Source organism: Lepisosteus oculatus, chromosome 7, assembly GCF_040954835.1.
Source record: "Lepisosteus oculatus isolate fLepOcu1 chromosome 7, fLepOcu1.hap2, whole genome shotgun sequence".
Taxonomy (NCBI): domain Eukaryota; kingdom Metazoa; phylum Chordata; class Actinopteri; order Semionotiformes; family Lepisosteidae; genus Lepisosteus; species Lepisosteus oculatus.
Window position 1 is genome coordinate 52257053 of NC_090702.1, and position 15346 is coordinate 52272398.

General features: G+C 42.0%; 1 protein-coding gene across 5 annotated transcripts in view; it reads right to left on the reverse strand.

Moving 5' to 3' along the window:
- Positions 1–4661, reverse strand: part of eea1 (early endosome antigen 1) — a 45007-nt gene extending 40346 nt beyond the window's left edge. For all 5 annotated transcript variants that reach the window (XM_015352065.2, XM_015352062.2, XM_069192749.1 and 2 more), the window contains exon 1: positions 4513–4661. In XM_015352065.2, coding sequence (XP_015207551.2) covers positions 4513–4536 — 24 coding nt within the window. In that variant the 5' untranslated portion in view covers positions 4537–4661. The remainder of the gene's footprint in view (positions 1–4512) is intronic.
- Between the last annotated feature and the right edge of the window lie 10685 nt (positions 4662–15346).

Consider the following 15346-nt stretch of genomic DNA (forward strand, 5'->3'; position numbering starts at 1 on the left):
GCTGGCAAATGATAAGAATTATCTAATTAAACAGTGATACAATCATCCAAATTTTCATCTTCTTGGAATATATCTGGGGCAAAAGTGACAGCAGAGCTGCTCCAGTTTTTAAGAGTTTCCATGAAAGATGTTACTCAAGAAATGTATCTGACCTTTTTTGTCTTTGTTGTTTGTTTGCTTCTCCAACTTACCTTGATAATTCCAGCATAAACATTTTCTAGAGCCCCATTCACTCTTGTTTTATGAGGCAGCCTTTTCTCAAACGTAGCACACATCCCCAATCTGAAAAGGCAGCCCTTCCTGACCTAAATGCATGCCAGCTTTCTAATGCATCCCAGGGCCAGCAACTGCAGATCCAGCACTGGTGTAAAGTATTGTATATGTCAACTCACAGTCAGTCTTGAGCCACATTTGAATATCACATCACCGGTGACAATATCAGTAACAGGCCCCTCACACATTCACCACCAACAACAAATGGAAATCTGATCAGAAGCCAAGATTATCCTTAAACCTGGACCACACATTCACTCTCCTCTCAATGATAGACTTGTTTCTCTTCAAACGCCTCTTGATTTCATGCCTCTCCCTCTTACACATTCCAGTTTTTCACACCTCACCTAGATCACCCTTCGTTTGGACAGGCTGCCAATTTGCCAGCAGCCCTATCACCCTGCAGCCCACAATTGGCAGCCCACTGGAGCTCAGCAGGTATGAGCCTGGCCAGTACCTGGATGGGAGACCTCCTTGGAAAAACTAAGGTTGCTACTGGAAGAGGTATTAAGAGGAGCCAGTAGGGGGTGCTCACCCTGCAATCTGTGGCCCCAGTATAGTGATGGGGACACTATACTGTAACAAGTGACGTCCTTCAGATGAGATGTAAAACCGAGGTCCATACTCTCTGTGGTCATTAAAAACCCCAGGATGTTTCTTGAAAAGTGTAGGGATTCCCGCCTGCTATACGAGTGGTTAATTTATCAACAGTGTGAATACATAAACATGCATTTTACCACATTTGACAGGTGAGTGGGTCACAGAGAAAGTCATAATCTAATTTATGTGTACGGCTTCCACAATTTATAGTAAACCCGATTAATTACCTGTACACACAGAGGATAATACCGAGCCTTAACAAAGCGACTCAAGACACAGCTCTGGTGACAAAGTAATAAATCAGGTTCAGACTTGACAGGACAGACATTAACAATAAAATAACACAACTAAACGACAATTTACAAAACTATACAAATGTGTACAATCTGTATATTCCTGAGTCGCGCTTCCTGTAGGCTAAGAAACCCCAAATTCGGTTCTTGTAATCTACAGTATTACCACAGTAAGTACAACCACAGTATCTTAAACAGGACAGACAGAGAAACAACCTGAGAAACCTAAGGAAAATGTTTCTGTGTCAGAACTAAATCTGCCTTCCTGTAACACTGAGTCCCAAAGGAAAACAGAAATTAATTTTCCTATTCCAGAAACGCATCACCAAACTAGGGGAGTATGTCGCAAGTCCAAGGATTCCACAACGCAGGAAATCGTAATTTCCTAAAATAAACATGACGGCAGGCTCTCTATAATAATGTTCAGATTACATAGCCAGAATCTGGTCTCCAAGAGGGATCAGAACAAGGTCCTCGTGCATGACTCAAGCCTGGAGGAAGAAAGGGAGGATAAAGAAAAATGATCTTCTCTTTCTTTGTTTTCCCCTGGACTGCGCCTACCCTGTGTCCTGTCTTCCCCGTGTTTATATTGTGGTCTCTACCTCTGGAGGACAGCTCAAGACCTCCCTAGTCCCTCTTGAATGGGCATTCTTACTTATAACGTAGATAATTAGAGTCAATCATCAGAAACAAAATTTGATCACCTGAGTCTCACCTTGTGTGAAGCTGCTATTAACCCACAGATAGCTAGGCAAACAATGCAAATCAATATGCTTTGTTCTAAACGTTCTGAATAGTTCAGATCTTTGTGAGAAATGCAAACATAGCTAAGCTTTGCTCACCACCATCATTAGATTACTTAGATCGTTGAAGCTGCAAAACATATTGTCCACTCAGAAGGCTGCTCGCCATGTAAAATGTCTTTGACACTTCCATACATTGTTAGACAGCAGACCTATGCAATAATGCAACAGTAAAATATATTTAGCCTGCCATGTGACTCATTTTAAACATGTGTTTAAAATGCATGAAGCAGGAACAGATGTACGTTCATTCAAGCTGGCAGAATGCAGTTTATTATTGGGGATGGTTTGAATCCCCAGATAAAAACATCTAAGCAGATACCCATCATCTTATCTGGGTCTTAAAAGATCTTATGATGAAAAGACTGACATCTGTTTTAAGTGATAGTCATGCATCAAATACATCACAGTTAACCTTGAAACCTGGGAAAACATGTTAATGACAGATTTTGAGTACTGCATAGTACAAACAACGATACAGGGGTATGACGGGTATGAAATTCCAGTCTTATTTAGGCTTCTGTACAGTTGCTGTCACTTCTTTCCAACACATGACTACCATTCAGCATTTAGGTGTTTAAGTCACACTCAAATTGCTAATAAACTACTGTCCACCAATTTAGCCCAGCTTTTCAGTCACTGGTATGTAGATAACGTGCTGCCTTAAATCTTAAGAGTCAAAGGTAGGGAAAACAAAAAAAAAATACTGCCCTACATTTCAGTCCTCCGAGGAGTGACCTAATAAGTGTGAAAGGGTGTAAAATTTAATGGTAATAAAATGATATGCTAGCAGCTATATCACCCGGCAACTCACAACTGGCAGCCCACTGAAGCTCAGCAGGTGTGAGCCTGGTCAGTACCTGGATGGGAGACCTCCTGGGAGAAACTAAGGTTGCTGCTGGAAGAGGCAATAGTAGGACCAGCAGGGGGCGCTCACCCTGTGGTCTGTGTGGGTCCTAATGCCCCAGTATAGTGACGGTGACACTATACTGTATAAAAAAAATAAAAAAAAAAAGGACCCAACTTCAGATGAGACATAAAGGTGAGGTCGTGACTCTCTGTGGTCCCAGGGTGTTTTTTTAAATGAAGAGGGGTATAATCTACTAATGGTGTCATTATAGTATTCTTATACTACTCGACATGCCACTATAACTTAGCACATTCCACTGTGGACATACACTATATCAGTTAATGGGGGCATGGCATGACTAGAACAAGCGGAGTTTAATTCCATGCTGAAAAGTAAGATAAGTGGAGAGGAAAGCTTAATTGGATCATTTTGCCACTCCTGCAATCCAAGTGTAATAAAGGCTACCATCACGATCATGGATTCCTGGTCATGGCCACGTAAGGGTTGCATTTTGACATTACGCTGTGAAACGTAACAAGAAGGACGTTTAACTTCACAACTCTTCGTTGCACGTCGATAGATCATTAGACGTCATCCTTCTGGCTCGTACTGGAAGCCTAGGTTGAGATGCAAGGTCCTGCCAAATTAAAACTGGCCACCTTCACATAGCGATAACAGTGCAGCAAATACAACACCAGGCACAAAATGGAGCAGACTCAGGCACATCTGTGATTGGCATCTCGAGTTTTATTTTCGCCCAGGTAGGGCAGGACTAACTCAGAGATTCAGTAGTCTAATTATTTCAACACATCTCTAGCAATTGCTTTACAATCGGTAAGATCACCATTTCTGACGAGCGTTTGGTTTGAATACAAGGCTTCGCTTGTGTACAAATACAAAAGAGTCTGACATGATGGTACCAAGCCATCACTACAACATCATCAACAGTGCTGTAAAAATGATACGAATGCCAAGTTTTTTTTTCCGGACAATAACTGTATTTCATCATTAAAAATACTAAGCGTACCGAAAGAAAAAAAAACAGTAGAATGGATGTGTGCAACTGATGACCTAAACGCTTCACAATGTAATGCATTAAAACCGCTTCCAGGAGCGAAGGCTGCTCAGTCCAGTTAAAATAAATGACAGTACCCATGACTGGAGGGCACAGCCCGTGCACACGGCTGATAAAATAAAGCACCGGGAGCTCGCTTCAGACGTACACTTTTATACGTCGAAATCAGAAGGAAATCAGAACTAAAAAAAAAGGAGACATCGTCGGCACAGCCAATCGCACGGCACGCCATGCGAATAAAGCGGAACGCCCACACTAACTTGGTGATTTCTGTGCGAGTCCAATTCAATAGTCCGGATCAGCCAAGCCTGACACTATAGGTCCAGGGTCTGTACCGCTGCAAACAGCAGCCTGGGCGCCGCTCCCCGCAGCTTCGACTGAAGGGCTGAATTCGACATCAAACGCCAAAAGCTACAAGTGATCGTTGTCGTTTGATACATTAATCAGCGGCAGTCCACTGACAAACAGGAGGCCTACTCGCACGGCCTACACACACACATAGAGAGAGAGAGGAAGGACAGGCCTTGCTTTTGCAGGGCATGGACAGCTAATTCAATCACAGAGAAAACAAGACGCACCGCACCAGCACGCCCGCAGTTCCGCCAGCGCCGAGCTTACCCGCTGCAGTATTCGTCTGAACATGGTGCAGACCGGTGCCCCTTTTGTTTCCGAAAATAAAACCTAAAACGAAACGAAAAACTTTATTCCTTATTACGTTTCCCAGAAGCACCTGACCAAGCCCGCTTGCTGACAGCCCTGCAATTCGGAGCACAAGGGTGGGGGCGGTGCTACGGGGAGGGGGGTGGGGCTCATGTGCAAAGGGGGCGGGGCGTCGCTCGGTTGAACAGAACGGAGAAGGGAAGAACACGGAATGATTGGCAGGCCGTCCTGCATTTTCATTGGTAAGCCCGGAGCCGAGAGAGGCGGGCCTTCTTTCTAGACTGCTCTGTGAAAGGAATACGGGAAGTGAGTGGAATGGTTCACGGGATGGTAATGTCATGTATTTTTTTTTGAAAAAATAAAAAAAAAATCAGTCAGAAAAGAAGCAGCCCTTTATAAAATTTTTAATTGCCCGTTTCTGCTTTGGTTGTGCTGTGGGTTAAAGGAGGATTAATTATAAAATCTGATTATAAGAGAGTGAAATAAAGAATTGTAAGAATACTCATGTTTTTATGCCATTAAGATTATGTTTCCAATCAGTGGTGTATCTAAGGAAATGAATCACAAGGCCTCTTATTACCAGAACGGTATTGTAATATAATGGCATGACCATCTTAAATATGGCAAAAGGAAATAAGTGAAAACTACTCAATTAAAAAGAACAGAGTAGAGAAAGGAAGTTCTTTACCCCAAGGACGCTGTATATAGTGATAAAGAAAAAGCACAAAAAGAGTAAAAGAAAAAAAAATGAAACAAAAGCATGTGGTATAGAATGTAGGGCAATCAGACACAGGCCCTTGTCAAAAGGTGAGTTTTTAGTTTAGATGTGAAGAGAGTCAAAGAATTTGCCTCTCGAAGAAGAGGTGGAAGGGAGATCCATAACAGTGGGGTGACAGAAAAGGCACGGCCACCAACAGCCCCACAGTTTCAATTCCAGGTACAATGAGCAGAGGACCAGCCTCAACGGGTGGGAGTGTATACATGATACGTGAAGGAATTCAGAAATTGTCATGGAGCCAGATTATTCAGAGCCTTACAAATCAGTAACAAGATCTTATATTGAATATGTGACCTAACAGGCAACCAATGTAGAAACGTAAGTGTAGGAGTGATATGCTGCCAAGATCTGCTGCAATTTGCACTAGTCATTTGTACTATCATTAACCTTTATGAGAGTTGGTGGTGACTTTACTATACTATTTTTGTACTTTTACTGCGGGGTTACTTCACAATTGTTGCGTCTTAAGAACAAAGAAAAAGAGGCCCTCCAACTCATCCTGCCCTTTTGGTTGTTAGCCACCAACTGATCCGGACGTCTCGTCTGGCTGTTTTGTCTCGTGCATTCCTGTACAGGAGGAGTGAAATACGGTGCATGCTACAGTACCATCATAAACTGTACAGTTGTTTTGTAACTTCTGTTGTTCCACATCAAGGAATTACTGTGGTGTAATGCAAGTGCAAGCACAGTAAAGACATGTTAATAGCATAATAATAATAATAATAATAATAATAATAATAATTAATAATTGCTTACACTTGTATAGCACTTTTCTGGACACTCCACTCAAAGCGCTTTACAGGTAATGGGGATCCCCCTCGATGGATAGGATAGGAAACCATTGGCAAAAGAATGGTAGAAACCACAGTTTAAGCACAGTATTATTGCCCATCCATACAAAACACCCATTTTCAAACTGCTTTATCCAATACAAGGTTGGCCTATCCTGGCAAGCAAAAGCACACAAGGCAAGGTCCACCCTGGGCACGCTGCGGTTGTCTGAAAGCTGTTTAATGGATCAAAGTCATTGTTTTAAATCAAAGCATATTTTTCTTTTAAAAATATGATATTATATCATATATACAATATATATTATATATGATAATTTATATTATAGTAGTTCAGGTGGGTAGCTGCGTCAGCCGAAGAAGGCTTCACAGCTGAAACGTTGTGTTTTCTCTCTTCTCTTTTCAGCATGGAATAAACCTATTACTTGTTCCATTATATATTATATATGATATTAAAAAATAAAATATTCTTAGTCTGGCTTTTTAAAGTCAGTTTTTTCCAAACATAGCCCTCTAATTTTGCTATCTTTTAGTGTTCCATCTTAAGTTCTTAACGACAGGTTTATTGATTTCCATTGTCTCTTTGGAAACACACCTTATTTCAGTAGGGTGGCCTGTTCATTGTAGGAAGATTTGACACAGTGTTATTCCCACCCGTGTCTGTTCATCATAAGGAAATAAATCAACTTTATGAATAAAAACATTATTATTATAAATGGACTTATATTGCATCACTTGTCATGAGACTCTTTTTCGTGTCTTGTCTTTTCATGTTTTCTTCTCCCACTTTCCCAGTGCTAAATGACTTCTTCTTTGTTGTAAAACACAAATATACTTTATTCAGCTCTTCATTTCACACGGTGAGAAAACTATCATCATTGGATGATTCCTAGGCCGTGGAAATCAAGGATAAGTGGAAACTTTGTCTGTCCCGAGATGTGCCATTTTGGGAATTGCCCAAACAGGACTCTTACATCACAGCAGAACAATGATCTCTGTTTTTCTGTGTTCAAAATGAAAAACATCTGGTTTTCCAAGCTGCTTCTGTGAAGCTAGCCTTTTAAATGTCCTGTTGGCCTGCGTCAAGATGGAGAACAGACCGGACCAGGCAAATGAGTGCTTTCCATGATAAATATTCCCCTGGTAGGAGACAACTGATGCAGTCCTTGCTTAACCAATAAGAAATCTGAGATCTTATATCACATTAACAGCTGGGTGAGAGCCCAGGTGTACATTTTAACCACTGTAAATAAAAGAAAGAAAAACTCTGAAGAAAAGAGCATGAATGCACACATGCTGTGGGTTATGAAATTAAATCTCATTAATAGATGGAGATTGTTAAACAGTGTCATTACCATTAAATCAATAGGGACCAACACGTTCCTGAATTATATATTGATCTCTGCATATTCTTGCTTTCTAAATTTCTGTTTATTTTATTGCCTGAAAGAATCGACTTATAGCAGCCCCAAATTTTAGGTGTCTTTGGTTGCTGCCAGCAACCAAACATGAAATCAAAACAAGGATAACTTTTTTTAAACTTAGGGACTCAGAAGTCGGATAATGGTGGCTTTAGAGAAGCTGATGATACTCGTTTCTATTAATAATGTTATATGATACTCCTGTATACAGATGATGTTATTTGTGTTTTTGCTATTGATCATTCACTAAAAATACCCCAGTGCTTCACGCTGTACTGCCATACAAGTCATTTTCAAAGGTGGGTATTTCGGCAGGAAGCAGTTCCATCAGGATCCACTAGAGGGGCCCATCCATCTATCCATTCACAGCTGCTGACGCTTGGTAGGGGGTCACAGGGCACAAACAAGCACAAGCACAGGGGGAGAGTTTTTAGAGAAATGCCAACTACCTAACCAACATGTATTTGGAAGTTAGGAGGAAGTTATTAGGAACACCAATCCTTTGCAGGGCACACACAGACACAAGACACACACACACTCACACTAGAAGTCAATTAACCTCCCAGTATGTCTTTGGACTGTGGGAGGAAACTGGAGGAGCTGGAGGAAACCCACATGAACACAGAGAAAACATGCAAACTCCCCGCAGATAGGACCCCAAATCTGAAACTGAACACAGGATCTCAGCACTGGGGAGCAGTAAGGCCAACCACTGTTTGTAATTCGGCTTAATCATAAGCCAAAGAGTTTTAGTACATGTTCTATTGAAATGATTCTTGTACCTATCATCTAACTGGATAAGATATACAGGGCGTTGTTTAGCTTAACTGCTGGGTTTTCCAAAAGCACACCAAACATTACAAACCTAAAATCAATTAAAATATCCCAGATAACTAAAGCATGTTAGTACGTCTCCAGGCATCACATAGGAGGTGTCCATGTGAAACATTTTAAAAGCTATTTATTTCAATAAACATATAATAAGAATACAATTTAAAATACAGGAAATACATTGGAAGGCTGTAAAGTATTTACAGTAACTGTATTATGATCAACTAGTTATTGCTACAAGATACTACTAATAATTGCTTGTAATTGCTTTTAATACTGAATTGCATACTTTATATAAATCTTTCTTTAACATATTATGATGAAAGTAGCACATCTGAAATATATTTAAAGTAACTAATACTATATGCTATGTTACACTATTAATAAACACCTGCTTTGCTTATCTAAATGTATGCTTGTATGTCCTTTCTCAGGTAACCAAATTTAGATGCTCCATTGTTGTGTAATCCATTACAATTTGTGCACCAGAGAGTAATGTATCTCACTGTGCTGGTCACTAATTAACATTTGATCAAATCATGTCGTACAGTCCAATGTTTGCAATGTTCCGGTGTCGGCAAAATAATTAGTGTCTCTGAACCAATACTTAGTGTTATGGGGGTCAAAACAGGAACTTTTCACATTCTTTTACAAGTTAAGGGAATCAGAGAGCCAGACATTTTCCTGTTCACTGTAGTGCTGTAATTAAGGTAAAAGTATAATACCTTGTATAGAAAGCTGATGCATCACAGATTATACTCCCTCAGCACTGCTGGTAACAATATACTGTATATATACAGCTGGAGAAATCAAGGGTGGGTACCTTGTTAAAAATATACCAGTAGTTTGGCACTTGATTGACCCTCTAGCAGTGTATCCAGAGGCCTGGCTACAAGCAACCAATATGGATGCATCATCAGTGACAGCAGTAATGTGGACAAAGACATAAGTCCAGTCATATCCTTCAATACAGTGCAATATAACACACTCCCTGATAATCACCTTGTTGGATGACTGAGCTAAGGGAAAAATTGTCAGGAACCTTTTCCTGTTATAGATTGCCATCGTGTCTGTGAAGGAGGGTGTGGAGACAATCCTGTGTCAACCCAAGGGTTGTGCCAAGGTGTGTGTGAGGATCAATATCTCAATTGGTGGCCATTAGCTAATGTTCATATGTACACTCAGGGTACAGCCTCATGATCAATTACTATTCATCCACAAGCAGTCATTGCATAAGGGCAGTGGTGTTTACTTTTCATGCAGTCAGAAGGACAGAGATAAAACAGACAAATCAAAGGTAACAAAACAGGTTAAAAGAGGCAAAGGACTCCTGCTACCTAAAACCACCCTAGAACTACATAAGGACAATTGCTCAGTGCTCTGATTTGTAGTACCTTAAGCGCTTTGAGAAGCCATCTTTAAAGGCGCAAAATAAAAGAAAGTTTATTATTATTATATTACCTTACCCAGATGAATAACTCACTTTCTAGGTTATGAGACAGCGTGAAATCTCAGTTTGCATTCCTTTCTTTATGAATCGAGAGCAGTGTTTTAATAACTTCTTGTTTGTGAGCAAATTATGTTTCTAAATCCTTTCTTCCTTTTCCTGAAGTGCCCAGTTCTGTTGTTCTTCCTAAATCCGATTGTATTTCCTAATTCTACCCTGAATTTCAAACATGCATTGTTTTCCCAGGAAGTGCACTTCCCTTCAAGCCGTGAGAATCAGACTGGTGATCATCAGTTTATCGCACAATTTACTCTTACAACCAAAGATTCATAGTACTGGAATACAATGCAGAAAGTCTGGTTAATGTGTGTCTTTTATTTTTCACTGAAGTTCCATAATTAGGACCTGCCTATACCGTTCATTAAGGCATGTCTGCAATATTTCCCCTTTTTTGCTACAGAGTGCATGAGTGAATGTTTTACAGCTCAGTTTATTATTTTCTTAGAGTTTTGATTCCCATGGTAGCCTATGGTTATAGTTAACCTACAATTGCGGGGACTTTTTTTCAAGACTTATCAATGTTGAATTAATTGTTAAATGGTAATCTAGCATTATTCCCATTCTAACTAAGCTATATTAAAGGCAATCAAAGCTTATTATTAAGCTAATAATAAGCTTAAGATATTCAAGTTATTAAGCAGAATATAGCAGAAAACACTAGCAGAGGCTCTGATTAAAAGTCTTACCTTTCTTTTTAAAAACTACAGCCCGCAGAATGCAATTATAATTTGCTGTGATGCCCTAAGTATGAAAGTTTTTACATCTTTTTTAGCCAACCCCCCACTTGCACAAATTTGACGAATTGTAGAAATCAATTGCTGTTTGGTTGAGAGGCAGCTTCTAACCCTGGTAAACACATCTGTTCAAATGTATGTTTAGCTAAGAGGAGTTCACAGCTCGACAGTATATTACTTCACCAAGAGTGCATGTGAAGCTTTCTGGCAAGAAATCAAGAATTCTGACCACCACTGTCATCTGTCAAAGGCGTGCTTTTCCCATTAGAGGATGACATGTCTCTGTGTTACTTTAAACCCATGCTTCTGAGCACTAAAACTCCCTCTGCGATTGACATGAAGGTTTCTCAGTGTCCCCTTGATCAACTACATTTAAGTGGGTCACATGAAGGTGGAGCCAACCTACATAAGAACATAGCAAGAGAAGGCCAACTGACCCATCTAGTTGGTTGGGTAGTTTGTAAGCTCATTCGACCATTACATTTATCCACACAAGATCACAACTGGAAGCTTAACGGGAATTCATTTAGGACACAGAATCATGCTTTGCTCTAAAATTAGAGGGGACCCAGGCAGGTTATTGAGGCCCAGACTCTGGGAACCTTTAGGAAACTGATGGACAAAAAATTAGATTCTGTCAGCTACTTAGCTGTCAAATGAGTAAGATGGGCCAAACAGCCCCCTCTCATTCTGAAATGATTAGATTTGATGGGTAAATGTGATGGATATAGCACCCCTGACTGCTCATGTGTAGTTTACCTAAGCTGTTATAATAGCAAATGCTTATTTGTTGTGCTCATAGCATATATATATTGTAAATCCAGATTGTGTCTAAAATAAAGTGGATGATGCATGCTTTCTGTAAGATAGCTGAGAAGACCTTTACACACACAGAACACTGTAAAGACAACTTACTTGAGAAAATGCAAGCGGTTCCCTGTTTTAATTTTTAGGAATTTAATAAAACAACTAAAAAACTTCTATAGGATAATAAATACTACTTTAGAGAGTATGGCACATCTTAAGTACTGCCTCTCCATACTTCTCCTCCAGCAATTTACCCCAAACTCCACACTGCTACCCCAAACCACTTACCCACCTACACCAAACTACCACTGAGACACCCTTTTAAGCACAAACAACCAAAAGGAGAGAATACACCTTCCAAACCAGTATATGCTTATGCAATTAGTGACCAATACACACAGGTTTTACTGGTCTTTAAGTCCCTATTAAGCGGCCTTTTGTGGTTCCTTCTGGTTATGACAGTCTTTTGGGACAATGTGTCATATATCGTCCCCACCAGTCCAACTGGAGAGATTGGTATAGACGCCATTGACAGCAATCGTCTTCCCTCTTTGCTGGAGACAGCAGGCAGAGCGCCTTTGACAACCTGGCGACTTTCTCCCCATTTTCTGGTGCTGTAGGGAAGGTTGTGGACCCAGTGGTCTCCTCTATTTCTTCTTCTGGCGACAATGGGGCCAATGCCAGAGACCTCTCAGCACCCCGACTCTACTTCTTCTGTTGGAGACTCAGGGGCGCACACTGACCCAGCACCCCAACTCTACTTCTTCAGCTGGAGACTCAGGGGCGCACACTGGCCCAGCACCCCCACACTACTTCTTCAGCTGGAGACATAGGGGCACACACTGACCCAGCACCCCGACTCTACTTCTTCAGCTGGAGACTCAGGGCGCACACTGACCCAGCACCCCGACTCTACTTCTTCAGCTGGAGACTCAGGGGCGCACACTGACCCAGCACCCCAACACTACTTCTTCAGCTGGAGATTCAGGGGCGCACACTGACCCAGCACCCCGACTCTACTTCTTCAGCTGGAGACTCAGGGGCGCACACTGACTCAGCACCCCCACACTACTTCTTCTGCTGGAGACATAGGGGCACACACTGACCCAGCACCCCAACACTACTTCTTCAGCTGGAGACTCAGGGGCGCACACTGACCCAGCACCCCGACTCTACTTCTTCAGCTGGAGACTCAGGGGCGCACACTGACCCAGCACCCCGACTCTACTTCTTCAGCTGGAGACTCAGGGGTGCACACTGACCCAGCACCCCGACTCTACTTCTTCAGCTGGAGACTCAGGGGCGCACACTGACCCAGCACCCCGACTCTACTTCTTCAGCTGGAGACTCAGGGGCGCACACTGACCCAGCACCCCGACTCTACTTCTTCAGCTGGAGACATAGGGGCGCACACTGACCCAGCACCCCCACACTCCTTCTTCAGCTGGAGACTCAGGGGCACACACTGACCCAGCACCCCCACACTCCTTCTTCAGCTGGAGACTCAGGGGCGCACACTGACCCAACACCCCCACACTCCTTCTTCAGCTGGAGACTCAGGGGCGCACACTGACCCAGCACCCCAACACTCCTTCTTCAGCTGGAGACTCAGGGGCGCACACTGACCCAGCACCCCGACTCTACTTCTTCAGCTGGAGACTCAGGGGTGCACACTGGCCCAGCACCCCGACTCTACTTCTTCAGCTGGAGACTCAGGGGCGCACACTGACCCAGCACCCCGACTCTACTTCATCAGCTGGAGACTCAGGGGCGCACACTGACCCAGCACCCCCACACTCCTTCTTCAGCTGGAGACTCAGGGGCGCACACTGACCCAGCACCCCAACACTCCTTCTTCAGCTGGAGACTCAGGGGCGCACACTGACCCAGCACCCCAACACTACTTCTTCAGCTGGAGACTCAGGGGCGCACACTGACCCAGCACCCCAACACTCCTTCTTCTGGTGGAGACTCAGGGGCGCACACTGACCCAGCACCCCCACACTACTTCTTCAGCTGGAGACTCAGGGGCGCACACTGACCCAGCACCCCGACTCTACTTCTTCAGCTGGAGACTCAGGGGCGCACACTGACCCAGCACCCCCACACTCCTTCTTCAGCTGGAGACTCAGGGGCACACACTACTACTTCTATCTACTATCTACTTCTTCTGCTGAGGATTCTGTTTTTGCTATCCTCAATATTGATATTGATATTGATATTAGAAAAACAACTTTTACAATTCACTAGGGACAACAACATCCAAGAATTTAATGCTTTGTGAATGCTTGGAAACTTGTTTGAGACAGATTGGGTTTAATCCCACTCACAAGGAGTGAACCAGGGAGCAGCTGGAGGAGAGAGGAGGGATGCTCGAGAGGAATGAGAATGGAGGTGTTGTGTTTGATATATGCAGCTAATTTTGGAATGATGGTGATTAGGGGATGCTGAGTGTGATGGACTTGTTGTTGTTATCCCTCCCGCACCTCACTTAATAAGTTTCATTTATCACTACGTTTTCTCTAGCATCTCATCTTGATAAGTAACCCCAATAGCCATGTTTGTATTAACACCAGTTTTCAAAGAAAGCTTGTTTGGAGCTTTCATTTTTGTAAGCATAATACAGGAGTACAGCTAAGCGATGCTAATGTCTCATCAATGTGCTGTCCATACGGTTTTATAATGATACCAAACAAATGAAATATTATGGATACAAGTGCTGTAAAGGGCGCGTGTCTTGTTTCCACATTGTGGTTGTGGGCAAGTGTTTGTCACTGGTTACTCTGCACAGAGATGTTGACACAACTGCATATCTCACATATCGAAGGTGTAATTAACTCAAATTATTGTCTTCTCTCTCGGAGATCTTTTTATTTTATTTTGACTCGGGTTTATTTTTCCCAGAGACATTACTATTTCCTGCAGAGACTGCTATTCAGCAGTCTATGGGTTTTAATCACACGCTTGCATGTTTGGAAAAAAAAAATCATTTTCTGGCGGGAGTCAGGAAGACTGCATGTCGTTGCGATAGGGCTGGTGCATTTAGACAGCTCCACTGGTGTACCAGTGTTTTGACCCCAAGCACGGCAGATGTCATGTGTCCTCCCTTTAATAAAGATGGAGAGATGTGCAAACAAAGAATAGGTTTAGCAGAATTTCAGATGAAAAGCCCAATAAAATTACTCATTGGGATGGCTCTATGATTCTACTGACACCTTTTCCTGTTTTAATTTGATATCATGGAGCTCACCAGACCTGGCATGTTAGTTTTTACTTGATACTCTTGTAATTTTCTCTGCTTTGAGCATACATTTTTTCTTATATTACAGGTTGTTATGTGGAATTTCAGAATTTTTTAATTACTTGTCTTAAGCTACTCTTCATTCCTCCTCCTCCATTTCCTTTTCAATTCTTTGCTTCATGCATGTTACAGACTCAGATCAATCCCTTCCAAGTAAGTATGTCAGTTAATTCTCCATGTGTTTTATGAGACTTTGCCTAATGCCCGCTCTTTAACCAAAGGATTGCATTGTACATGTTTTTCCTCATAAAATGACAATGCATTAAAGTTTCACATTGTCAAGAACTTTTTTCAATATGTTTAATGAGTTGTAAAATGTAAAATGTTTACTGCATTTTCTCTGCTATTTGGAGCGAGGTAAAGTTACTAGCTGGAAATATAATCAATACTCTACATACTCTACATACAGTATGTGAAAGAGAATCAGCTGCAAATATTCTCAAGTCCCAGGCTGTAGAAAGACAGAAGTAATAGAACACTGTGCCTGGATTGAACACAATTGAGACTGACAGACATAGATCCCAGGCTGCCTGCCTTTCTGTACATGATACAACCACATTCTGCAGCTCCATTAGCAGTTCTGTGTACTCTTTATATACCTGGAATTTTATTGATTTCTTCCTTT